Source organism: Empidonax traillii, unplaced genomic scaffold (genome assembly GCF_003031625.1).
Source record: "Empidonax traillii isolate 1590-97213 ecotype Southwest subspecies unplaced genomic scaffold, ASM303162v1 scaffold93:size1158651, whole genome shotgun sequence".
Taxonomy (NCBI): Eukaryota; Metazoa; Chordata; class Aves; order Passeriformes; family Tyrannidae; genus Empidonax; species Empidonax traillii.
Window position 1 is genome coordinate 648,904 of NW_020955286.1, and position 27,859 is coordinate 676,762.

General features: G+C 40.2%; 2 protein-coding genes across 2 annotated transcripts in view; both read left to right on the forward strand.

Annotated features, from left to right (window-relative positions):
* The window catches only part of LOC114056470 (cytosolic phospholipase A2 epsilon-like), a 44,833-nt gene extending 28,452 nt beyond the window's left edge, over positions 1–16,381 (forward strand). Inside the window, exons 7-22 of the mRNA XM_027881679.1 lie at positions 143–183; positions 757–799; positions 1,203–1,266; positions 2,197–2,366; positions 2,491–2,583; positions 3,333–3,370; positions 4,608–4,743; positions 6,240–6,376; positions 6,716–6,941; positions 8,409–8,523; positions 8,958–9,095; positions 10,800–10,907; positions 11,946–12,134; positions 13,041–13,207; positions 13,908–14,094; positions 15,769–16,381. Of these exons, the coding sequence (XP_027737480.1) occupies positions 143–183; positions 757–799; positions 1,203–1,266; positions 2,197–2,366; positions 2,491–2,583; positions 3,333–3,370; positions 4,608–4,743; positions 6,240–6,376; positions 6,716–6,941; positions 8,409–8,523; positions 8,958–9,095; positions 10,800–10,907; positions 11,946–12,134; positions 13,041–13,207; positions 13,908–14,094; positions 15,769–16,034 (2,118 nt within the window). The 3' untranslated portion in view covers positions 16,035–16,381. The remainder of the gene's footprint in view (positions 1–142; positions 184–756; positions 800–1,202; positions 1,267–2,196; positions 2,367–2,490; positions 2,584–3,332; positions 3,371–4,607; positions 4,744–6,239; positions 6,377–6,715; positions 6,942–8,408; positions 8,524–8,957; positions 9,096–10,799; positions 10,908–11,945; positions 12,135–13,040; positions 13,208–13,907; positions 14,095–15,768) is intronic.
* Positions 16,382–19,989: 3,608 nt separating this feature from the next.
* EHD4 (EH domain containing 4) overlaps positions 19,990–27,859 on the forward strand; it is a 31,012-nt gene continuing 23,142 nt past the window's right edge. The window contains exon 1 of the mRNA XM_027881698.1: positions 19,990–20,244. Within this exon, the coding sequence (XP_027737499.1) occupies positions 20,009–20,244 (236 nt within the window). The 5' untranslated portion in view covers positions 19,990–20,008. The remainder of the gene's footprint in view (positions 20,245–27,859) is intronic.

A 27,859-nucleotide genomic window follows, 5' to 3' on the forward strand; every position in this document is an offset into this window, starting at 1 on the left:
TTTTACTGCTGACAATAGCAAGCATGAAACAGAATATTGTTACTTATTAAAACATAAAGGAAACTGTGCTTGCAAAAATGAAGGTCACTTTGAAAACCTCTGCACATGCTAATGGAGACTGCTTCTTTTTTTTTATTTTCAGAGGAGGGAGGAATTGGAAGTTGAGTTTGTATTGGAGAGCATGTGAGTAAAATCCCAATGTTGTCAGAATAACAGCTTGGAGTGGTGCATTAGTGCAGGGAAACCTTCTGTAGACCCAATATCATCTCAATAGCCAGATTCAATATTTTTCCAAACTTGCTGTGTGCATTAACAAATCATCCTATGAAAGAAAAAATCCCATGATGTGGAGGAGAGTTCCAAATTTTTAATTCTGTGACTTTTTAGTAAGATTTATGCATTACTTACATAGTTCAGAGTTGGATGCTAAATCCCTCTGCAGTATGTTTATAGATTGACTGGACAGCATTCTCTGGGAAAGTTGTGACTGAGGAGAAGGTTGCTACCCATCCTGTGATGTACTTGTGCTACTAAGGCTGTTACAAGCACATTCCAAGTGCTTTATTGCGATTTAATAATTTCTACTGAGTCATTATGTGGGATATAGCATAAAGGGAGCATATTTCTGAAGACAATAAGAAGGAGCAAATAAAATAATAGTAATAAAAAAATTAGGAGAGAATAGTGTGTCCTGTTCAGGACAGTATCCAGAATATATTGTTTGTAAAATACATATTATTTATTCTTGTTTTCTAGCCTGGATTCTCCTGAAACCATCATCACAAATGGGGCAATAGTGGTAAAATATTTGTTTTGTTCTTTTTTGTTCTTTCCCACATTATTCCTTACCCTAGCTGACCATAACGTCAGTGAGGGAAACATCTCGAGTCTTCATTCTTTAGTGATACTTTCTCTTAGAAGCTTTTTCTTTAAGGAGTCCAGCATGATCTTAGAGAAGCTTTCCGACTATTATGATTTTCCCCTGTTTTGTCTGCATCCACTGAAACTTGCAATGTGTTTATCAGAGCACCATCTTCCCATGTGACAATGAAGTGAATTCTCACTTTCACTGGGTATAGCAAAGGTCTCCAAGACAGTTGGCCCCCACATTCAAGCAATGCCCCTGCCAACATCTGCCAGCACTGGTGGTGAGGTGGCTGGATGAGTTCTCTAATTTTCTGTCCCCATCATGCCTACTGTAGTGTCGTGAGGAAGCCTGCTTGGAAGTTCACTTGGACAGCAGAATGCAAAAGAAGCATTTTTCAGGTAAACTTATTAATTGTTTAAATGAATATTATTGATTCTACCCTTTCTAACAAGGCCTAGAAATTGAATCATCAAAATAATAAGGTTTAAATTGATCATATCAAAGGTGATTTGTAAAAACTCTACAGTGGGGAATGCCACCAGTCCTGCAGCAGGTGTAGGCTCAGGGTTCCAACTTCATGGGGAGCCTTGTACCAGAGTACAGAAACAACATCAGGTGTTTGTACAGAAGGTATCTAAACCCCAAGCTGAGATTCTGGAAACCTCTGCTATAGTACTGCTAAACCCTGAAGAAGCCTAATTCCTCAAGCACAGTAGTCCATAACCTTAACTTTCCTCAGCATTTCTGTCAGTTCAGCTTCTGCATATGCACAGCAACACCTCATTTTTTGCAGGGGTTAGCCACTCAGCAGCTGGCTCCTGCCTGACCCTGATCAAGATCCAGAATCTAGAAGTTCCTCTGCCCACATCCCCTGAGAGGCTGGATCTGGTAGGCGATTTCAGAGCATGCGTAACACACACTGGCAGGATTAGCTAATCTCTTCATATAAATAGGGTCATCTGCTGCAGAGTAATATCTTATTTTAGGGGACTGAGAACTTCTTTTGCTCATTGAGATGAGGATGATTTGCAATGTAAAGTACCTGTTTGTATTTATTGTGTCATGGTGCAATTGCAACAGAAATGCATGTCTTAAATTCAGTGCCATTCACATCATACTCCAATCTGACTTCTTGCTTAGCACATTACAAAGATACAGTCACCTGAGACGTTTGGGGTTTGGATCACTTTCAGAAGACAGCTTTCCAAATATAAAAGAAGAGAAGGAATTTGTTCAAAGCTACCTTTTGCTTCTTTTTCCCCCCACCCCGTTCCTTTTTTTTGCAATTATAAGTAATTTTGTGTGTGTGTTTTGTCTCATTGTTTTAGGGAATGAGCTAACATTTGCAGTGAGAGGATCCTTTGAAGAAAGCCAGACGCTTTCATTGGGCTGTGACTCCCGCTCCCCTCTCCCAGATCCCACTTTCTTCCACTATGCCAGATACAAGCAACCCTCCCTGGATGTTACACTCACAAAGAAGAGGAAGCTTCCCACCTTTGTACGTTACCCCAGAACGTGGTAGACAACACAGACAGTCCCATGACCTGACATTTACGTGTGAGTAGGCAGCAAGAGAAGAACATTTCTGTCTTAACCAAAAAGCACTCCATGCTACTTTTCAGTGTGCTTGTGTGTCATGTGGAGCAAGGAGGAGAAGCATCCCCCTGAGAATCCCTTTGAAGTCACTCCCCTCTGAGCGGGAAGTAATTGGTGAGGTAAGTGTCTGCTGGTCATGGGGAATCCTTTACAAGCTTTTAAAAATTGTTTGTAATTACCAAGAAGCAGAAACCAAAGACCACTTCTCTCTCTTTACAGAGAGTTGTTTTCTAACCCCCCCCTTCAATCAAGGGCGATGCATAATGAAGTGAATTATTTGGAGAAAAACAAAATGGGGAATCCAGAGGAGAAGGGGGAGAATGAAAATGTCTAGGCTGTTGCTCATGCTTCTTCTATTCTCCGTGTACTTAACCAGGCTGGAATTCACTGGGAGCAACTGGGAAGAGGGGTGAGGCTGCAGCCTGGTACACTGCTACAACAAGGCACCCCATGCCACAAGTCTGGGATGCTCAGCCTTTATGTCTTTCCCTTGTGTCTGACATTGTTATGTGAGAGGATGTAGTTTCAAGGCCCAGGTTTAGTAGTGGACTTTTCCAGGGAGGTGAGGTGTAGCCCTCCAGCTCTCGTGTTACTTATTTGTGTAGCAAACTAGTACCAGCACAAGCTACACCCCCCGTGTTTCACAACAGAGAGAAGATATGGACTACAGATGATAGTACTGAAGTCTTAATTTATTCAATCAGTGCACACTCTGGGTACTAGTGAAGCCTTGAGAGAAGAGCCTGTCTTCCCAATCTCAGTTGATTGAGATTCAGAGCTTTGTAAATGTAATGATGACTCAAAAGGGGGAAAAGGACTGTTTTAAACATAATATCACTATTCATAATTTTATCTTCTTAATTTTCAGCACAGAAAAGTTGATTTGCGCTTTAAGGTGAAAAAATGGTAAGACATCTGTCATTTTCTCCTTGGTTCTTTGTATTCAGGTAGCTGTCAATCAAGTTCCAATCCCTTTGTTACTGACTTTGTGCCCAGAATGATGGTTTATCCTCATTTCAGACTATAAAATAAAATTAACTCAGTATACAACACAAAAATTTTCAACAGCTGTGAATTTATGTGATGGGACAGTGAGTTATGAAAAGGTTTTAAAAAGAACACGTCAATTTTCTATTCATATTGTGCTGCAATCAATATTACATTGTACGGGCCACTCATACCTCTACAATTTATTGCCATATGCAGATTTTCAATAAAAGCATAATTTCAAAACTAATTGAAAGAAACCATTCTGTTTCCCAAGGCGTTTCTCTAACTATTTTCTTTCACTAAAGGACCAAAATCAGTGTTCTACAATATGAAAAAAAAAATTCATATATATATATGAAATATATATATATCATATATATATTTTCATATATTCGTGTATATTTCATCTATATGAATATATGAAATAATAAATGTACCTTCGTTTATTTTTTTTTCAGTGTGTACTCAAAGAGATAAATGCAAATAAACATAAGTGATGCTTATTTCTAAACTAAGGAAACACATTGTGTATTTTGGAATATGGTTAAGGCCTTAATACAGTTTATAAGATGAATATGTTGCATTGTGTACCACACTATAACGGAAGAGAACTTCCAAAAAAGCAGATTCTATCATGCTGTTTATTTTCAGTAAATATGCTATGAGATATACATACCATTTACATCAGTCATTTAAATACTTCCTTACCACACCTAAGAAGAATTTTCATAGCAGCTTCCAAACGACAAAAGTAGTGCTTATAAATATATATAAAAAAATCTGATTATGTAGATCTACAACTTCAGTAGACGCTTCACAGGTGTCAATGGAAGTTTGCACAACTTAAAAGCCACCTTTAAAACACTGCCCTCTGCAGGCTTCTGGATTTATGTCTGAAAAAGAACGATTGTGTTATATGTAGCTATACTTAATTTCAGGTACCTTTGGCAGGGAGAAAAAAAAAGAAGAAAACCCCTCAATTCGAAGAAAGATGAATTCTTTTTCTCCAGAAAAAAACCTAGATGATGTAATATCTTTCTGCCATGCTTTATATAGACCTGGTAGTGAAGGCATGTCTATTTGTGAAGTAGAAGAAATTAAAATGCTGACTTAAAGTACAAATGTCATGTAAGATACTTGATACTTGTTCCAGTCAGGAAGACCTAGATGTACGCCTGGGATTTGACCTGTGTGTCCAGGAACGGGATTTCATTCGCAAGAGGAAGAAGGTGGTTGCAGCTGCTTTGAAGGACATTCTCCAGCTAGAAGAGAACTTGCAGGATGATGAGGTATCTGAGGCATAGTTATTCTCTGCTTTCTCCACAGATGAGTGTCAAAACATATCACTGATGTTTACATTTTCCTGGACACAGTGTACATTTTCAAGTACAAGCTATGGCTGACTTCTTTTTTCTGTGGCTGATTTCTTTATTCTAGGGAAGAAATGAGTACTCATAGGAAACATTAATAAAAACCTTGTAGCCCTGTTGCTACAGAATGTAGCCTTGTGTTCACTATCAGTCTGCACCATAATGCAAAGAAGGGCTAGTTGTTTTCAGAACCTAAGCCAAAGCTTCTTTTAGGCCCCATAGGTATCTCAGCCAGATCTAGACTGTTGATTCAGCGCATCATCCCCTCACAGTTAAAACTGGACTTCATTTTGTTTATTTTTTGTGCCAGCATTTAGGTTCCTGTTGTGTAAGCTCAGCACACTGCCAGTCTGACTTCATCATCTGCTGTAGCCTCTGCTTGCTTGGCAAATGGGATTAATAACAGAGGTTCCAAGGCACGGGGAAATTTTTGATTGTGTGCCCACAACTGCCGTGTGAAGCCTGAACTCAAATGCAAAGATAGCAAGTTTTCCTCATTTTAACCTAAACTGAGTTCAGCTCTTTTTGCACAGCTGGACCTTTCAAATACAAGACCTTGCTTCTAAATTCCAGCACTAAGCTATGGGCCATTTCCTTCCCCTCAAATGTAGAGGCACCCATACTTCCCTGCAGAACAATCTCTCTAGATTCTCCTGATGATTTGTACATGAGACTAATTCACTCCAGTACATGGTAGCTGTCTTTACTGCTAATGGAGCCAATTTATATACACAAAATAATTCTTTTTCTAAGACTGCCAGTCCCTGGATTTCCATATGATCACAGAAAGAAGTAATTGCAGCTCACTTGCATACCTAGTATTGTATGTGCACATGGGGTAGGTGGAGTGAGCATTGCTTCTCTCTCCCTACAGCAACTGTAAAGGGAGATGGTGTGACCAGCCTCTGGTCTCTGGCATTCTGAACTGGCCTGTGCTCTTAAATCCATCAGTTATGACACCTCTGGTATGGCCTGTGAAGCAACTATACAATAGTAGAAACTGACCTTAGCAAACTTCAGGAAAGGAGAGGTTATTACTGCTCACATGGAAACTGTGAGATAGAAGGGATGTTTTCTGGTCTATTGCATCTGATAAAAATCTGATTCAGATGGTAGGAGGTACCGTTTCCTCTAGTTTTTTTGGCTGGCCTGTGTTAATAATTTTTCAACAGAGCACTGAAAATGTGATGTTTGAGATGATGGATTTCATGTTCTCATGCACAGCTGCACGCCAGAGGAAATATGAAGTATTTCTTATTCCTTATATGCCCCATTCAGGTTTTTCTTCACCTTGAACTGGTGGCACACAGAATCTTTACTACTTTGTCAGTCCTGTAACTTTCTTTCTTAACCAAAGATATCTCTCTCCCTTCTTAGACCATGTCACTAAATGCATATATTTTGGGATTGAACAGGTACCTGTGGTGGCAATCATGACAACAGGTGGTGGAACCAGAGCTCTGACAGCCATGTATGCTCACCTTCTCAGTGTGCAGGAAATGAGAGTCTTGGACTGTGTCTCATACATCACTGGTTTATCTGGCACAACATGGTAAGACCAAGATACGCAAAACTGTCACAGGAATTTTCTATATATTACATCAAGAAGTGATCTGAAGAGTTGTATGATCTTTACTATCAAGAAAGGGCTTTCTTTTTCTGCTGCGGTATTTTATTGTTTCTTCTAGTGAATATTTTCCCACATTTGGAATTAATTACATATGTGTTTTTTCATGGAAATGAAGACATAATACACAAGCCTCCATAACTTCACAAAGCTCTTCTTCATAACTGACAGTAACTCACACTTTCCTTTTCCTTGTGTGTTTTTTTTTTGTTTTGTTTTGTTTTGTTTTGATTGATTGTTTGGTTGGTTTTTTTTTTTTTCCAGGACCATGTCAAATTTGTATGAAGATCCTAACTGGTCCCAGAAGGATCTTAAGGAAATAGTCAGTGATGCCCGAAAGCATGTGCTCAAAAATAAGTTTGTGAGTTGCTTTGCACCTGATCGTTTGAAATACTATTTGAAGGAGTTGTGCCAGAGGAAACAGGAAGGACACCAGCTATGTTTCACGGATCTATGGGGACTCATCATTGAAGCCATGTTCCATGAAAAGGTACAATAACAGCAGCTTTCTCTTCAGATTTGAATATTTAGTGAATACAGCAGTGAGTAAAGACAGTAAATCAAAAATTAGTTGAGATTGAAGGGGACCTCTGGAGTTTATCTTGTTCAAGCAGGACCAGGAAGGGCAGGCTACCCTGAACCATGGGCTTTGAATATCTCCACAGGTGAAGACTCAACAACTTCTCTGGGCAATGTCTGTCAGTGTTTGATCACCCTTACAGAAAGGGTTTTTTTTCTGGCTTGTTTGTTTTACATATTGATGCTGGAGAGGGACTTTTCACAAGAGCATGTAGTGACAGGACAAGGGGGAAATGGCCTGAAGCTGAAGGAAGGTAGGTTTAGATTGAATATTAGGAAGAAATTCTTTATTATAAGGGTAGTGAGGCACTGGAACAGATTGCCTGGAGAGGCTGTGGACTCCCCATCCCTGGAGGTGTTTAAGACCAGCCTGGGTGGGCCTCAGGGTGACCTGGTCTAGTGGAAGGTGTCCCTAGTTGGAACTAGGTGATCTGTAAGGTCCCTTCCAACCCTAAACTTTCTATGAATTCACATGTAAATATTTAAATGAAAATCCTGCTGTTCTTTTAAAAAAGCTGTGGCAACAAATGAAAATCACAAACCCAAACACAGTAATGAATGGGATTATGCTACCCTGTAAACACTCCCATCAAAAGGCAATATTCAAGCTATATTTTAATTTTCATTAATATTTCCCTCCTGAAAACATTCCCCCTGTAATATGATTAACCCCACATACATCCACATCACAGTGCTAAAGACTCCCTGGAGGTCTTCTCAGCAGGGAGCTGAGTGTCCCTGCAATGCCACAGCCCTGTCCCCTGACGAACACAGCCCAAGGGAAGTCCAGTGGCACTGGTGGTGCAGCCATCCTTCCAAGAGCTGCTCTGGTGAGGAGGAGGACCTTCAGTTCTGCTTTGAGAAGGATCTGAACTGAGCACACTTTCAAACTTTGATTCTACACCCAAACCATCCTGCCCTTCCTACCCTGTCTGAGTATGCTCTGCAGCAGAAACAGTAAGGGTCAAGGCTCACAGAAGACTACCTCTGTTTGAGCCTTGTGTGAGGAAAAAATGTTCCTCTGGACAGTCAGGGAAAGTTTTACTCTTTTGAAATGAAATATTTCTGGTCAAAAGTGCTTTTCAAACATTTCCAGACATTTTTTCTGAAATAAAAATGTGAATAACAACATTTTCTCCCTACCATTGAAATCTCATATTGTTTTCACCATTATGAACTTAAAACCATTTGTGTGCTTAAGTGCTGCGGCAGGGGAGGGTCAAGGATAGGGATGGCAGCACCACTTGGAACTAAACAGGTGGGGAGCATCCCAGCTGGAGTCTTGAATGCACTGTGTTGTCAGCGCTCAGGCTGAGATCAAGTGGAAAGCTTTTTGTGTCATCTAACTCTCCTCACCTACTGTCCTTCTTCAAAACAGGAGGACTCCCATAAGCTCACAGATCAGCAGCAGGCACTAAATCAGGGTCAAAATCCCCTGCCCATCTACCTCTCTCTCAATGTGAAGGATAAAATCAGCGACCAGGATTTTAGAGGTAATAATACTCCAGAATTGCATTTAACATTTATTCCTAATTGGGGTCAATTTAGGATTAGGTAAAGAAAGCAATTCAATGCACAAATACACTAAAAGGCCAATCCATTTCAGAGGAGAAAATTAATAGTTAATTTTTTGAAGGCCTTAGGATGTTCAGCTTGTATTCAGGATCAAAAGTTGGATGATGGAGAACATTATCTGTATGCATTTCTGTAGAAAACCTGAGAAAGTTTGTAGAGACATTTAGATGTAAGAGGACAATTGGCTCTTCATGTTCACCATTGTGAAATGTACAGTGAATAAATGTCTTCTTGTAAAGTGTTATTTAGAAAGCAGTCTGTCTTAACCTTGCCAATATCATATGTTTTATTCAAATAATTATACCTCTGCTACTGTAATCAGGCTGTCTTGTTAATTTTTTTTTTTTTTTAGAATGGGTTGAATTCACCCCTTATGAGGTAGGATTCCCAAAATATGGAGCATTCATTCGTGCAGAAGATTTTGGCAGTGAGTTCTTCATGGGTCGCCTCATGAAGAAAATCCCAGAATCCAGAATCTGCTTTTTGGAAGGTGATTTTTTTGTTCTGGAGAAATGTAAAATGATATAATCTGCTCCTGCACAAATCCCTCTTCTGAAATGAAGCAGTTAGTATTTATTTTTTATCTGCCAGGAGCAGTATATGGTAAAAGAACTGATAACAGGTTAATATCTGAAGGATTTTTTGTTTTCTCTCTGATTTTATTCAGCTAAACAGATTTACTTGATTTCATATGTGGTTATGCTTACTGACGTGGGGCTGTTGCAGTACTTACATGTCTTTGTCAGCAAGAAAACTTGTGTGTCATTGCCACAAAGTTAAATCGTCAGTTTATTCTGCAACCTGAGTCTCTAAAATACTCACTTTCATCTACAAAGTTCCTGTTACACCTAACCCTGATTAATTCTTAGGATAACACTTCCATTTCAGAGTGCAAATAGGTCATAATATTTGTCTTTTATCCCTCTTGCACAAGAAAGTGAAAGCAGTAAGGAAATCTTCCTTCCCTTTGTGAAAGCAATCTCTTGCCTCATTGTTCTTCCTACTTCCACCAACTGCATGAAGGAAAAAGGAAGTTTCAGGGTTTTTTTTTTAAAGAAGTTAAGACTTTCTGCTTGTGTGGAGATTTCACTATAGCTAGTGGTGAGGTGTAAGGAAGCAACTCAGTATTCCTCTGTCCCTGACTGCAATTTCAGATAAGGTACCCAGCTCTCCCCTTCTGTGGTCAGAAATGCTGGCAGGTCACCAGCTCCGTCCTGCACTTCCCACCTTGGTGCTTTCTTCCTCCCTTCCCTAGAGCGATGCTGGGACATTTCTGCCCCTGTTCCCTGACAGTGAGCTAGAGTTCCTCCCCTCTTTCAGGCAGTGTCCAGAGACACAACTATTCAAAAGGTTTTCAGCAAATTCCTTTACACCTCAGCTCCTGAAAAAAAGCAAGGACTGATCATATAAGTCCTGCAGTCCTTTCCTGCATGGCCAAACCCATCCCTCTGGCTGCAGGCTGGCATTGCTGGCTCAGTAGATCACCAGGCTGCTCAGGTGCAGCCTCTTCCTCCCAAGAGCACCAGGTATAGTTCTGGAGTTTGAAAGGTTCAGGAAGGCACTGTGGGACACCTGACATATCCAACCATACCACATACTGATGTTTTATCAGGCTGAAATACTGCAGATAGGTGTCAGCCTGGACTGATTAGTAGATGAACTTGAAAATGGAATGCAGATATGCTCCAAATCCAAATTTTAAGTTGGCTTACTCATTCTCAGGGATATTAGCATATGAATCTTGAATGTTTTGTGGTTGATAGTCCTGCATGATAACTGCATACCTGTAATAGGATTATGCTAGAAATAAATGAAAACTTTAGAACTACAAATGCAGGGAACTTGGGGATTAACCAATGATGAGAACAGATGGAAAACACTATGATGAACTTGACAAAATATTATTTGCCAAGTAGCAAAAATGAATGTGTTAGCAGATACACTAAAAAAACTACCAGCCCTCTCAATATATGTCATTAAATTAGATTCTTCAAATACGTTTTTGATTCCCATAGCAATTTAGAAATTGCTACAGGAATATATAGCAAGGGATTATAACAGTCCCTTTTATTTGTACATTAATATAGTATAATGAATTACACTTGCTAGAGAATGCAGAAGATACTGAAGGTGAATGAAAATGCTTTCAGGTCTTTACCAGTTTATTTTCTGTCAAATATATCCTATGTCACAGGGATCTGGAGCAGTGTATTCTCCTTGAACCTTATGGATGCTTGGTATATATCTGTTCATTCAGAAGACTTCTGGCACAAATGGACCCAAGACAAAATCACTGACATAGGTGAGTTATTCTTACATGATTATGTTATTTTATTTTACCTCTCTTCTTTTTATCTCATTTTATATTTTTTTTCTTCTTGTCTGTGCTTCTATTCTCTCACTGAATTTTTCAAGGCCATTTTAGAACTTCCTATTCAGGGATTTCTATTAATCACATGGAAACCAGGAAGAAATAAATACCATGTATTATAGTATGGCAATCATTTCAGTTGTGTAAGACAAGAATCCATGGGATATGTCACCATATATCTGAGCACAGGTGCAAAACTAGAGAAAAATATCTCTGTAGAGTAGAAAAGAATAAATGCCTCCCATAGCATTCCACAATCTCCCAGTTTTTTTCTCAGAAGATAAAGAATTGCAGAAGCAAGGGCAAACACCGTCTTTGTATCACTGAAGTCTACAAAGCATTGATAGAAACTTCAGTACTACTGGAAGTCACTCCAAACTATTTATAAGGATTAGATTTGCAAAACATGCTAAAAAATTAAGAGAGATCTGCAGAGTGGGATTTCAAGAAGAAATACACAAGACAGACATGTTACAGAGAAAAAAAATGAGATAGAAGTGTAGCAAAAAAGATGATTTATTTAATCTTCTTGCACTTGTAGGGTGTAGATTCTTGTTGTTGAAACAAGGAGCTTGCATTTTTTCGTGAGGAACATAAATTATGTTTGTGTGTCTGGGAGATTGTGTTTATGTGCCTTTTTATGTATGTGTCTGAGAAAGAAACTGTAACATGGAGTAGCAAAGGAAGACAAAGTAAACACATGATATTTAGTGCATAAAATAGAAAAGCAAAGACATTTGTAGTAGGTGAGGTGGACTCTTGCAGTACAAATAATGCCTTTATCACTGTGAAATGAGAAGAAGAAAGGAACTTTTCAAAGCTTACTGAAAAACAAGATTTGTGGAAATCCTGGAAATAAAAAGAGAAAGAAGCTCAAGTTTTGCCAAACATATTAAGTCAAATCATGACTGCACAGATTGACATTAACAATGAAACTGCATAAAAGAACTGTTATTTTTTCTTTTGCAGATGATGAAACCCTATTCCCTACAAGACCAAATGAGCTGGATACTCGAGTGGTTTGTCCCACTGACAGCTTTTCAGACATTTTCCGAGATGTTGCGATGTTACGTCCAGCAGCTTCAGAAATCCATAACTTTCTAAAGGGCTTCCAGATGAACAACAACTACCTAGAGAGCGAGTTTTCCAAGTGGAAAGGTATGGTAATAGCACCCTGCTTTGAGTTATTGTTTAAACCATCCTTATGAAAGAGAAATCATGCTTAAAAGATTGTCTATCAGATGACTCTTTTGGTTTGTGCCCATTTTCTGATAATATTTGAAACTATTTGCCATGGAAAGCTGAAATTAGGCAGCAGGAGAGTCTTCAAAAATAATTTCTTTAAAAAAAATTCATGAAGTTTCATGACTGCTAGATGAGAAACATCCCTACCAGTCACTCAACGTATGTCTGCTGATGTGTTAGCCATTCAGCCTGCACGCTTGTGACATGGCACTGATGCCATCATATGCTCTCTCTTGCCCGGTCAATACTCAAGGGATGTGGGATGGAGCCCTATTTCCTGTTACATTTTTAATTGTAAGTAAGATACAACCTTTGTAACAATATTCCCTCTTATCCAGGTTGGGAATTTTCATAATCAAGATCTTCCAGATCTTCCATGCACCACTGTAGCTCTGTGCCTGTTCTCATAGCAAGCAAGGCACCAAATCTCTTTAGTCTTTAGTGTGTTGAGACTGTGAGGTACCATTTTAATTTGTTCTGCATTAAAAAAAAATAAAATAAAAGAAAAAATCCCAAACCCAAAACACCACCCCCCCCAACCTGATCAGAGTTACACATAAAACCAGGGGATGGAAATAACGCTATTTCCCTGAGCCCCAAATTAACCCCTTTTAATTAAAGGAAAGCCAAAGAAATTGCAGAGCAAATAGTGAAAAGAGGAAGCCAGATGAGGAACTGAGAAATGACTGAACTGCAGCCATCAGCTGTATAGGTAGATCTAAGACCCAAGAAAAATTATCTCTTTGTTAACAATAAGCTTTCTTCAGCACCTCCTTTGCATTGAAGTACTTCCTTTGAAAACATGTGCTTCTTTTCTAGACTGTGAGCTTGACTCTCAGCCCAACCACCTGACAACAGCAACAGATTACCTTATCCTGATTGATACTGCCTTTGCATTTGCTACCAGTTACCCACCCCTTATGAGACCAGAAAGGAAAGTGGATGTCATTTTGCATTTCAACTACAGTTCAGGCTCTCAGACAGGGGTGAGCCTTGTACATTCTTCTTTATTATTTTGCTGTTTCATCACTGAGTTCCCAGAATGGCTGATCATCTACTCATCGAGTATATGGGAAGGGTAAATAAATTAACAATTTACCAACGCCACGTATATTTAGTGAACAGTACAAGTGTTATCAGAAAGTAATAATTTAGTAAACTGAATCTTCTCATTTTTATGTGTAAATGGTTTCAGCTGATTTGAAGGCAGTCAGATGTAGAATGAATGAAGCTAAATGCCTTTAAACATTGCCAAGATTTCTTGATGCAATCACACATATTCTTATGCATAAGAAAATATACTTTCAGGACAATACAACTATAACAATAGAAGGATTTGATGCAGAAGGCCAGATATGCAAATAAATGAAAGAACAGTTTGTATTTAGGAATGCTAAATTCCTAAATCCTAAACATCACCTAAAGACAGCTTTTTTCATATCCAAATGTGACATGTAGATTTTCAAAGACAGGCATTTGGACTCAGATCCATCTCACTTGACTCTGGCTTTCTGGGTCTTGGCTCCATAAACAATCTACACCTAAAGTGGGTATGTGCCATAATATGTCAGTACCTGTCCCCTACCTCTCAAATATTCCTAGTGAAATTAGGTTTGTGTCAATTCAAAGTTTTTCCTGTATGTTCTGATATTTTCTTTTGTTTTGTTTTCCTATTGTGGCAACTAGCCCCTGAAAGAAGCCTCTAAATACTTTGCAAAACAGGGAATTCCATTCCCTACAAAGGTGCCAGATGATCAGGAAACTCCACATCTGAAGGAATGCTACATTGTTGGTGATCAAGAGAGCCCAGAAACACCAATTGTGGTATTTTTCCCTCTAGTAAATGACACCTTCAGGGAATACAAAGCACCTGGTAAGTTCATCGTTACCCATCACATTAACAGAGGCAACAGACACCTTCTTTTTCTTTTTTACTGGTCAATATCTGTTCTTCAGATTATGCTGTAAAAACAGACTTGGATTCTCTTTGCTTAGATCTGAACCATAACAAGAAACTTAAAATATGTAATTTGTCCTTGACAGTAGAGAAGAAACTGTGCCCCTCTTCATACTTTTTTTGAGTTTTCATAGGTAGGTTTAGAGTTTACTGAGCAAAAGTATATTCTGTTTATCTGCAGTGGCAGAAATAAGCAGGGTTATTTCCTCTCATACTTGTCATCCTTTCCTGTTAAAGAATGCTTTGGGGAATCTAAGGATTTCATTGTTTAAAATAATTTCCAGGCTTACAGTTAGGCAGATAACCTTGAGACAAAAGTGCAAACTAGCAGAGTGATGAAAACATAACTGTGAGGCATAGCGAAGTGATGAAAGTACAACATAGACATGCTGACAGTTTCTGTTCATTTCAGTGAGTTCTACTTCGAAATTTAAAGAGTTTCAATAGCAACAGTGCCAGTCACTTCAAAACAGATGAGTTGTAAGTCCTGGTACCATATCTCACATGCCATACTACTCTCTTGGTACCAAAAGTCTCAGATACTCCTCCAGATGCTACAATCCCTAACTCCAGTTGTGAGTTCACTTCAAAGCCCTACAGTATCTCTAAAAACGAAAAGTTCTAGGTTGTTTTATGGTACAATAAATTTAAAACGAAAACAAATGCAGAAAATATCCCAGTTGTATCAATCCTTATCTTTTTAATTTAAATAAGTTATAAAAAATCGTATGGTACTATTGCTTTGTCAATATTCTGGATTGAGTTCATTCCACATTCTAAGTATACAACTGGGGTTGTGAACAGGATTCAAATAGACTAAGGGTATTTATACAGGTACACACACCATTCTACTCCAGCTCTTTCCACAGATCAGATAATTGAAAAGTTATGGAAGTTTCTGCAGTTGCCCTTTGTAAAGGGAATTAGGGAAAAGAGAAAAGGAGAAAGAACTAGAAGAGTAACTGAGAATTAACTTCTGAGCTGCTCTTCTATAATGCACTCTGTAGAGCTCTTCTAGCTCTGTAGAGCTGCTCTGTGAGGGAGTTTGCCTCCCCTCTCCCCCTCAATAATTTCCAGAACTCATAATTTCAGGCTCATCATCTGGAAAAAAAACATGCTGTCATGAGGTTCTTGCTGCTGCTGTCTGCTTTTGGAGAAGGGGAGGAAAGAGAGAGAAAGAGTAATTGCCATTTACTTGCACCTTGGCTAAAAGCGTAAGGTGCTGTGGTGGCTGGGAGACAGCAGCATGGCAGAGGCTGGCCTGGGAAAGTGCCAGCAATGAGGGGAAACACGGAGACTATGCTGACAGCTCACTCCGGAGCTAGAGGAGGAGGCAGGGAATCTCAGCCTTCTGTGCTCCAAAGAAGAACTCTTCTACCTGTTTTGGCATTTCCAAGAGTACCCAGGACAACTCCTACTTGACGCATCACTATGAGCTTTTCCACTCCCTGCTGCCAACCAAATATCCCAGCAATAAAACACCTATGAAGGGAAAATTTTGGGTTGTGATCCACTACTTGTGCATGCCTGAGAAACACCCAGACACTAACTGTTTTTTGCAAATTAACCAAGTCATTGTTTGTCCATTAGGTGTGAAACGTAGTCCCTCAGAGATGGCAGACGGTGATGTTGATGTTGCAAATGCCTGTGGTCCATACTACATAAACAATCTGAGCTATTCAGAGAAAGATTTTGACAAACTTGTTAATCTAAGTTACTACAATGTCCAGAACAACAAAGATTTGGTTCTTCAGGCCTTGCATACTGCTGTGGAACGGAAAAAGCAGCATAAGAAAGAGCAACCTCTGCAAAAACCACTTGATGGGTATGGTGTGTGCGTGCCTGACAGAGGGTAACCCAGCATTTGGCTGACTCCAAGCACTAGGGAATATGAAATAAAATATCTATGAGTCCTGTTAATGAAGAAGAAAATTAATTTTATTAGGAAGTGAAGAAAAGCCAAAGAATGCTAAGAATAGCACTTCGTTTGTCATCAAAAACTGCTAAAGCTTGCCTGTCAGTGGAGGGAATAAACAGAAAAAAACAGATCTCTTCCTTAATAAACTAATGCACTTCCCTTGTTGAAAATCTCAGGATTGTTGCTGGATGAGGCTGTGTTCCACTTGTACTTGCAGAATTGACCTTCCAGACCAGGGCTGAAATGTGTGGACAAAGAAGCATGAGGAAGTTCACACTGACCGTGTTTGTTCTCTACCTGTGCTATAAAAACAGAGGACTGACAGTTCAAAAATGCAGCAAAGAACAAAATCCACTGTCTCTGAAACAAAATCATGAAAGCCATTTGTGAACTAAGGAGACTTTATGTGATTGTAAATAAATATCAAATTTATATAATAAACCACATTTTTTTGAGTAAGAGTTACAGCATTACATGTTAAAGCCATTTCGTTTAGGTGTTTCTTCCTCTTGTAGCAAGATAATTAAAGACAACATGCAGACATTTCATAGCTCTTGAAAAATTATTGAAGAAGAAACTATACCTGCTCCAGACCTTGATGTAAACTCACCCATGATCCTGGGACACCTTGAGTTTACGACTACATTTATTACATTTAAAATCCATCTCTACATGAACCGACTCATGCTATTTTTTCCAGTTGGATTTAAATGTTATTGACTCATAACAAAGGTTTAAAGCTTTAAATTTTTTGAGACTATTACACTGAAAAGACACAAGAAACAAAGACAAAGCAGAGCTAAAATTGTATACTTCTTATCACTCCTGCAAATGTGATTTTTAAATCTTGCTGTAGAATATTGCAACTGAAGTTAACATCAACTTTCAGCTTTTTGACACTTGGGTCGTGACTTTAACATGGCTACAAGTAAGCAGTCTGGGTTTTTTTGATAGATTGAATCCCAACTCTCCATTTATTCTTTTACTAAGTTTTTTATTCAGTGCTATTGGTTTTTTTATTAGACATCTTGTATTTACAAGCCCATATTTCTGACAGGCTGCCCCACTCCTCAGTTCTGTTGTAGTATTCTTTGTCAAGAAATCCTGTTATTGTGGGCCAAAAGTGGAATTCTTACAAATTTCTTTGCCCTCAAGGTTGAGTGTCTCCTCCTGGGTGGTGCACAGAAATGTAATCCTTCTCTGTATCACCTGAACACAGTTTACACACTGTTTATCACAGTGAATGTTTACCTGCACACTGCAGGAGCCCATACAGCTCCTATATGGACTATACGCCCAGTATTTGTCTCCCATGGAAACAGGAGACAGCAGTCATGCTGATGAATGCTGGATCTCATCATAATATAGGACAGGACGTAGCCAGAGGGCACAGCCAGACCTGGGAATTTGGAAGCACTCCCAGGTTCCCATATACAGTTAAGTATTTATTGTCTGAAGGGCAAAAATTATTTCACTGACAGCAGGAAGCGTCTAGGCAGGAAGTCTGAAGACAAGCAGAATGAGGTGTGTGAGTGCAAACACTTCCCTGCCCTTTCTGCTGCTTTTTAGCAGACACAAAAGGGTCATGGAGAACAAAGAACACTTTATCCCATTTCAAAAAGCTTGCATGAAATAATTACTCAGTACCTCAGTTTTCTATATTCAACAAAAATACAGAGCAAAATGACAGGGCTGATCAAGGAGGTGGAACTGCTTCCACACAAGGCACGAATGGATAAGGAATCTGCAACCTAGAAAAAGGACAACAAGCAGAGAAAAGAGACATATGAAATCGGGAGTGCCCTGTGGGACATGAACAAAGAATGACTGTGCACTTCTTTTCTAAGATCAGACCTGAAGGGAATCAGACTAAACTATCAAGCAGCAGGTAAAGTTAATAAAGTGAGGTGGTTCTGCACACAACATGCAATTAAGTTACAGACTTCTATAACCCTGGAATTTCTTGTTGAAAAAAGTTTATGCATTAAAAAACTGGCTGACACATTCACTGGAAAAACTTTGGGGACTGAAAAAATACAAAGGTTCTGCATCTGCCTCAGTCCTCACTGAATCATAAATCCCAGAGACTGGGAGAACAGTCTGAGACAATGTCTGCCCTGTGTGGTATGTGAAGTATGTGAGTTTCTCTGGTCACTAAATACTGGATGCTGCAAAGACAAACAGGAAAGCAATCTCGCTTCACACTGCTGTACTTAAGTTTTCCACAGTTCAATCAGGAGCAGTCAGACCTCCTAAAGATGTGGTGATACAACATTATTTTAAAGAAATTACTGAAGTAACATGGAGAAGATCTAAGTAACCAGAAGGATAAATTAATTACCTAAGAATTAACCCATAGAGAAATACAATGAAAATGAAAGAAATACAAAACCAAACTATAAAAAGGGGATTTCAAAAAATGAGGAAGCCAGTCAGCAAGACCCTACGTGAAATGGTATAAAATCTTTAGACTCAGCATGGAAATTGCAAGAAAGAGTTGCAAAACATATGCACAGCCCTAAATAAAATGCCAAGCAAGGAACCAAGAAAAGGCAAAGTGGTTAAATGCCCAGGACTGAGAATTGCTAAAGCCTAACATCTGTTCTTTGAGGAACAGCGAGGAGAGGAAGGAGATGGAAAGGGTACATCTAAACCTGCTGATGTATTTAGAAAAGAGCTGGAGCATATCGAAAAAATGTAGTATTCAATAGGGGAATGAGGAGAAAGAGAAATACCTAGCTAAAAATGTGAATCAGTCGATGTGCTGGACCAGCAAAATGGGATTTAAATTAGGATGCTGCAAAGGAGCTAAGGCAAAAAAGATAACACTTGTGACATAGTGTTTACACACAGATTCAGCAAAAAATCCTCCTCCGTTGTTTTGTTTTGTTTGTGGGGTTTTTTTTGTGTTTTGGTTTGGTTTTTTGTTTGTTTGTTTGGTTGGTTGGTTTTTTCTTTTTACTGGGACCCCAACATTTTTTTTATTTACATAGTGAGCACAGACAAACCTTCACGTCAAACATATTTGTTTTATTGATTTCTCCAGAGTTTTAGTAAATGTCGTGTTACATTCCACTACACATCTACGTCCTGAGGACCTCGCTGCCACTGTCCAAGCGTGCTTGGCCCCGGCAGATGAACCTCAGGATTAAAGGGTGGGCTCAGTTCCGCGCACACTGTGTCTCACCTAAAAAAAAAAAAAAAAAAAAAATCCAATGCGCAGGCTGGAAGGTGTAAAGACCTTCCCCGGTTCTTCGTTCGCGAAGGGACTGGCCACCACCACCACCACCACAGTCTCTTGTAAAATCAATGGAAGAGGTGATCCTCCCACGTGGCTTAACACGACACTGGACCTAAAGCTAAAACCGTACCGCTACAGACGTCCCACAGAAACAGTTCAATGTTATACTAACATTTTTCACTCTGTTTAAAACAGTTGCCTGATGTCGTAGCTAAACACCACCGCGCTTAGTCACACACTTCTTTGGCATCCAGAGACAGCAACCATCATCGGAAAAACACGAAAAGTATTTGGGCGATTCCACGCTCAGATCGGAGCTGTCAAAATCTTTCCGAATTGCCTTGCAAGGGGCTAAGATTTTAGCGTAGAGGAGAACACGTACGTTTGCGGCAAGAAAAAAAAAATCCTCTGATTACGAAAAGAGTAATAATTTACCACTCAGAAAACCCCAAACTCCACCCGGCACGCAGGGCGTGTGTCGCAGGCAGAGCGGCCCCGCCCGGCCCCGCCGCTGAGCCGAGCGCGGGCAGCGCCGCTGACACCGCCCCTGCGCGGGGCCGGCCCGGCTGTGCCCGCCCGGCTGTGCCCGCCCCGCCGGCGGCTGCGTGCGCGGGAGGCGCGGCGGGGCGCGGGGCACGGCACTGCGAGACGGGAGCGGCGGCGGCGGCGGGATGTTCAGCTGGCTGAGCAAGCAGGGCGGCGGGCGGGACCGCGCCGGCGGCACCGACTTGGTGCATACGGTGACCGGCGGGCTGCGGGACCTCTACCTCCGCAAGCTGCTGCCGCTGGAGGAGCACTACCGCTTCCATGAGTTCCACTCGCCCGCCCTGGAGGAGGCCGACTTCGAGAACAAGCCCATGGTGCTGCTGGTGGGGCAGTACAGCACCGGCAAGACCACCTTCATCCGGTAGGTAACCCGCGGCCGGCCCCGCTTGGGGAGCTGCGGCCGCCGCCCTGCGGGTCTCGCCCCCGCCGGCCGCTCGGTCCTCGTCGCTCGCCTCCTGCCCGGGGCGTTGCTGAGCTGCGGTTAATCCCGCCCACGCTCTGGCGGCGCTACCCGCGGAGAGCCCGCCCGTGCGGGGCAGCGGCCGCACGTCTGGCCACCCACCCGCTGCGCGGAGCCATGCCGAGCCGCGGGCTGGGCAGCCAGAGCCTCTGCCGAGGAGCGGGACTTAGCCGACAGCCTCCGTGCTGTGTCGAGGATAGTGCCGCTCCCTAGCCTGTTAACATGCTCTATAGCTCGCTGCTAAGCTTCCTGTTCAAGAATATTATCTCTGTTTCATGTTCTGTCAAGAGAGTGTCTACTTCCTCTTAGTTCTTTTAATCTCTAAATTATTTCAAAGGAAAACCAGGCACTTCGTGTTAAAACGGTATGACTGCACCGGCCATCACGGACCGTTTAACCTTCTCTCCTTCCCCTTCTTTTCCAAAAGTAGTTTAACGCACAGATTGCATTTGATGATAAAAGAGTAACGCGACAAGAGTTTTGGGAAAAAAACCATAAAGTACCTGGAACGTGTGACCGCCCCCCCCTACCCCCCCCCCCCCCCGCCCCTTTATTTTGATCAATGACATTAAAAAAGCAGTATCACTACTAAGGCAGCTTAACAGTGTTGTTCTTGTTATAGTATTTTCTGTCTTTTCTGAATTCCTTATTTTTAAGTTTCTTAGAAGCTAATTTTTATGAAGCCGAAGCATGTCTTGGGTAATCACAACCTGTGAATACTTCACATATATTTGAAGTACACATATTACCTCTCATATGCCCCTTACAAATCAGTCTAAGGTTATGGCCAGCTTTGCAAAAGACACTGAGCAGTCACTTGGATCAAATTTTGACTTACTTATATCTGAGCTTCATTATAGTCCTTCTGTAAATTTTACAAATATTTATCTTTCTATTCCAAAGATTACAGGCAGTCTTCCCATAACATTGTTTCCTTTCTGCAGTGCAAAAGACCTACCTCCCCTCTCCATTGAAGAGCAATGTTTACCTTTAATCACCTGAGAGCTTTCCAGATGTTTACAGATCTAATCGTGTATTTTCTGGTTTTACAACCAGCTAATTAGAGGCTTGAAGTTGAACTTGGTTCTTTACTGATCGTTACTGAATTCGTGCACACACTTAAGGTGGTTTTGCTCAGAGGAATATTCTTAAAATAGAAATATATCTGTAATTTACCGTTTCAGGATCCTCACATGAAGTCACAAAAAGGTGTGTGTTTGTGGGAAGGATAATTTGGATTTTTTCAAAAATTTCTGTAGCCATGCTGATTCATGTTCTTCGTTAAAATTACAGTTACTTTGTGTGTCTGTATAAATTTCCAGATAAGCATTGTTAACTGGCTTATGGACAGGGGATAGGGAGACCAAGGAAGACAGAACACTCCCAAATATGTACATACCAGAACCTGTCCTACCTGTCAGCAGAGTTGCTCTGTCATTTGGAAAAAAATTTCCCTTCCTGTAAGAGTTTGCCTTGGATGAGAACACAGGTTTATGGACATTCAGCTTTTCTGTCCTTTATAGTTGTCCATATTTGACTGGAGTGCAAGTCAGTATTGTGCTTAGAAGCACTGATATTTCTTTGCAGTGCTTTAGATGTATTTTTGGTACTGTTGCTTTGTAACTTGTTATCGTTGTAATCATGAAATACTGAGCAACAGCATTGGCTGATACTAAGGTACAGTCTGAATGAGAAAAGATGTATAGTTTATTACAGTTATTGCCAGCTTTTTTTTTTTAGCATTGGTCACTGCTGGGCAAAGATGCCCAGAAAAACTTGAGAGATATAAAGTTTTCAGATATGTTTTCTCATGTGTTTTAATAGAATATCTGACTCAGTGGAGGAGGTGACTCCTCCCCTGTGATTTGATGTGCCCTTCTCTTCATCCACCCTCTTACCCTTTCTCCTGTCCCTGTTTTTGGTAGGTTGCAGAGTGGTTTAATCTCTTCACAGGTATTGAAGAATACAGGCAGTGACTGTGGAGCCCCAATCAGTAATATAACAGCTGTTACTGCTTCTAAAGGGCCACAGTCAGACCACACTATTATCAATATTCATTACCTCAGTGTTCTGTATGGAATAGGTAATCATTGGCCTAATGAGCATAAGAAAATGCTCCATTCAAGATGGGCATCAACTTAGACAATAGTGTCATAGTGACTGTTACTCCAAATCCAGTTTAGAGAAGAAAAAGAAGGGCAAAAAAAGAGAAGTTCTTGTATGTTGAGTGCAAGACTAAGAAGACATGGGAAAATATTATAGTGTCTAGGTCAGCCAGAAATAAATTTCTCCTCTGGTAGGCTGAATTTCCCATGGAAAAAGTCATACGCTCTCAAGACTGTTATATAAATCTAGGTTTACTACAGATAGTTTTTCTTAGAATGGAGTAGAAGACAGTAGTTTTTTTTTTCCTGCAGACGTTTTAATAAACATTATTTTAAATCTTAATTAAAACTGCTTTTTGTTCTTATTTCTCCATTTCATAGTCAGGAGGGCATACCAGATCTACTAAGTGTTTACTGTTGGATTTATTTGTGAATGTAAAAATTCTCAGTAGCTGTCAGAGATATTCATTTGGGATTTACAGTGATTTAGACATTATCGTGAGAACTTCACATTTTCATACCTCTGACACATCCATATCCACCCAGTTCCTTCCACTAACTCTTTATGGAAAACACTGATCTAGCAGTGACTGAATGTCCCTGGGGATTAAGATACGCAAACAAAAACTTCCAGGTTTCTAACAGCTCTTATGTTTTTTCACTTGAAGCTGTTTATCCGCTTTGGCACTTGGAACAATGCAGTGAAACCAGCCAGTTTTGCTGTCTAAGGTGTAGTGCAGCGATAATGTTTTAGTCAAGTATTTTGACAATGCTGACAGTTCAAACAAATATATCTACGCCCAAACGTTAATACTTGTCCAATTGTGTTTAATGAAGTGGGAGGATGATGAGAGCCAATTGCTTATCTTGCGTGTTAACTGTTTGGCCATGCAGCTTCTGTAATGGTCTCAAATTCTTCTGACTGCTTCAGGAAAAAAATTGGGCAAAGGAGGGACAGGAGGGGAGAATTGTAGTGTATGAGAAAGAGATAGGAGGTAGTCAATGCAAGTTTGTAGATTTTGACCTTTTTCTTCTAATAGTTAATTAAACTTTTAGTCTAGTAATGATTACTTGTCATTAATTTTTCAGTTTTAAAAGTGTAAGAGACTGCTGCTTTTTAAGAACTTATCAACATGAGACAAACCAGAAGTAAATTCCTCAGATTGCCAGGCTGTGCTTTTAGTTTGCTTACAGGTATTACTCAGAGGTTAAAAATGGTAAACTTCCTGCTATTTAAACTCAGCCAGAGCTGGCTTTTGTAGAAGCACCCTTTTGTATGCATAGTATCTGGAGTCTGCAAGTAGTGTGCAATCACTTGTACGGTTGCATCTATTTCTTCAAGAGTTAGGGGGGGAGAGAGGGGAGTAGGTCCCTAATTTCTTTGAGTGAAAGCTGTAACTTTTTGTTATTAGCTCTACATGAAAACCTTGAGTTACTTGGAGCAGAATTCTTGAACTAAAGCAAACATCTGCTAGTTTTGCTGTGTTTAAAAACAAGTGGAATATCTGATGCAGTATGTAGTATGGAGGTGAGCCCACTTATAAAGAAGCCTTGAGTTTGCCTCCCAGTGCATCACAGTGTACACCTGCTTAGTGCTGCTCTATCCAGCTCACCGGCATTTGTGCATTAGTATGTCTTAGCTAAAGCATTTGGACTTCAGATGAAGTATCCAGAACTGTGAGTAATCTTTTCTATCTCTGGAACTTTGTAAACTAGTTTCCCCTAAACTGGCAAGCTACATCTTGCAAAGAAACATAGATGAATGTTTATTGGCAAAGCAGAAAGGTTATAGCCCAGGTAAAAACAAAGGGAGAAGAGTCAACAGGATGTCTGTTGTTTGAACTAGACTGTCTTTGGGACCTTGGCTATTTTTAAGCATTCTTCCTGTAAACCTTTTTGAACTCCCTCTCTGCTGAAAATTCCTGAGAAGAGCATGCAGTTGTAGATCTGAAATTCCAGGTATTTTCCTGTGTTAGTGTAGCATAAGGTGCAAAACCACTGGCAGCTTTTCAGTTTACAGAAGGCTGCTCATACCTTTTGTGTGGGTATTTTTCATGCTGAGAAGTATGATACAGCTTGGTGTGGCTTAGCCCCAGCTTGCAACGAAGCACCACACCACCGCTCACACCCACTCCCCCCAGTGGGATGGGGGAGAGAATTGGAAGGATAAAAGTGAGAAAACTTGTGGATTGAGATAAAGACAGTTCAGTAGGTACAGTAAAAGCAGCACACACAAGCAAGGCAAACCAAGGAATTCATGACTTAGGCAGGCAGCTATTCTAAGGAAAGCAGGGCTCCATCACGCGTAACAGTGACTTGGAAGGGGAAAATGCTATCTCTCCAAGTATCTCCCTCTTCCTTCTTCCCCTAGCTTTATATGCTAAACACTATGCCATATGGTGTGGAATATCCCTTGGTTCATTTGGGGTCAGCTGTCCCAGCTGCATCCCCTCCCAACCCTTAGTGCATCCCCAGTCACTTGCTGGTGAGGTGGGATGAGAAGCAGATAAAGCCTTGATTCTGTGTAAGTGCTGCTCAGCAGTAATGAAGACATCTGTGCATTATCAACACTTTTCAGCACAAATTCAAAGCACAGCCACATACTAGGTACTGTACCAAACAAAACCATGAAGCTTGTACAGCCAGTGCTCAAGAATGGGTTTATTTTTGGCTGTACCGATTCTTGATGTGCAATTGTGAGCCAGTCTTAATGGAAAATACCTGCCTTGCAGAGTGATTCCTGTCTCTGTTGAATAGCTGTACCAGGCTTAGCATTGTGACTGCTGGGTGGGGCTTGGTATTTGGGAGATCTTGCCTTCCTAGGTTGTTGTCTCTGTAAAAGCCAGGCTTTTAAAGCTGTGTTTGTGACTTTAATTTGGAAGCACTACTGAGGTTCAGTAGCACTTTATTCTTGTTTAGTTGTTTCAATAAGCAGCTAATCTGAATTTGCACTATGGAGTTCCAAGATGCGAATGAAGATGTTGGAAATCCTGAAAAGTGCTCTGTATTTTTAAATTTTTAAATTTTGCAAGTGTTACATGTGCAGCAATTTCATGAGCAGGCCATGAAATTACTCTTTTAGGCATCATGAAGACTGCTAACACTGACTGTGAATAATCATCCCTAACAGGTTCATAAGCTTATGATGCATAGCAATTATCCTGTTACCCTGGATATGTCTTCTCCTGAACTCAGAACTCACTGTATAGTTTTCTTTGACCTGGAATCTGGGACTTCACTCCTGTACGTTTGACTCAGTATAATGTTCTTTACTGCTGCTCTGGGAGTCTTCTTGTTGTATGTGTTGTCTGTCACCTTATGAGTTGCTGCCTTTGTTAGCAGAAGTCTGGGAATGACAATTTGTATCAAGAGAAGAATTTATTTAGCAGTCTCATAGAGATCCTTTTCTTTTAAAAAAAGGACAATGAGGAAAAGCAGAATTAAGAGACTTTGAAATTGAACTATTTTAGAAGATAAAAGTATAATTAATCTTTCAAAATCAAAGCTGTAGATAACTCCACTCTGGAAAATTATAGCGGCTCCTGTGAGTTAGCCTTGGTGTCCTGTTTTGGAGAACACTATTCTGCAATGATGTTCTGTGAAGAGACAGGAACACAGTTTTGTGTTTCAGGTGTTCCCCTGTTTGCTCCAACACTTGTCCTCAGTTTCCATGCATCAAGGGTTCAACTGCTGAGTTATTAAAGGAGTTTTGTCTTCATTTTGTTACATGATCTACTTCATAAGGTGAGGGATCTGCTACATTGTACAGTCCTGCATATGCAGAGAAGTTTGGGAGCTGGGGTTTTCTGCTTTTGGGAGGAGTCAGTTTTATTTCCCTGTCGATGTGCCTTGGGTGCAGTTTATTCTAGAGGTAGAATAAATTGACTTGGGCATGTTCTGGCATGATTGTTCTTATGGTCCTCCTTTCCCACAAGTTTTAGCACTGGCTTTTTTTGTTTGGTTTTTGGAAGCAGAAAGCTGCAGGAAATCTCCTGTAAATAACTGTTCTAAGCTCCCAGATCATAGGTTGAGCTAATTGGAGCCAGTTTGCTAAGGCTAATGGAAAACCATCTTTGAAATATTGAAATATATTTAGTTCCTTAAATTCGGCTTCTGTGCAGTGATCTATAAAGTTAGTGAATGCCTAGGTACTTTTTTTAAAGGCAGAGATTGTTCAGCGAGTACAGGTACTTTGTAAAATGTTTTTTGCAGAAAATCAGCCAGCAAATTCTTTCAAATCAGCACTGACTTAGGAAATTGTAGCAGAAATTGTAGTGCTCTTGAATTAAAGGCCAGAACAAACCTTTATTATGAGAGCAATGTTAATATAGATGCACTGAAACCTAACTGGTGCTGTTGTTGTATCTAGGGCCTGTGCCTGAAGAAGAGTTCTCATTTAGATCCCATTTTGATTATGTAAATAGTTAAATTGTTGTTGATTAAAATGACTTGATGAGATAATTTTAACGCTCCTGTAGTGTCACATTACGGCAGACTTGAAAACAGTTTGGTCTTACTCTCGAATACCAAGATGGTGCTGATGTGAGTGAGGACAGTAACACGCATGCTTTAAAGTTAATCAGGGGTTGTCTGAGGCTGGTTTTGAGTAGTGGCAGTTATCAAAGAATGTGGGCTAGAGGGAGGCTTACTTGATTGGCTTGGAGCTTCTCTTACTTTTCACTTGCCATCCAGGAAGGGATGCAGACTGGCTTTTTCTGTAAATACATGCTCTGGTACCATTAAATTTTAATATTTAAATACGCACTTACTTCATTTCAGACTTGGTTGTCTGAAAAGTCAAGACATGGTCCACTGAGTATGTGCTGTCTGCATCTGTCAGTGGCCTACTCAAAGGGAGGTGCAAGGGTGGTTTCTGGTGGTATACACTGCCTGACTTGATGCTTTTTGGAGGTACGTTACTTGTTAGACCCGAAGTTCTGCAAATCTGACTGAGTCAAAATTAGTAGTCATACTGAGTTCATTAAAGGGTTAGACCTGTCAGCCACCTGAATCTTCTCACATGCAGTTTCAAACCACTCCTGTTTAGTACCAACAGCACTTGTATAGTAGCCATGTCTTGTAGTGTAACCTACAGTACTGAGATAATTGGTAGAAGCATCCCCCTGAATGGTTCAGGTGCTGCATTTGAGGGAATACTTTCCACACTGTTTTCGTAAAGGGATTTACTTTATCCCTTTACCAAGTTGTTGTGAAACACTAATTCAGTTCTCTTCCTCCCCCCTCACCAGGTTACAGAAAATAATGAAATGCAGGAAAATATAATCTATTCTTACAGAGTATGTATATCCTAGGGAATTATCAAGCAAATTATCAAGAAAAAAAAAAAGGCATTTGCTCTTGTCATAGTTCCAAGTCATTCAGTCTGTATGAATACCTCTGTATAAATATAA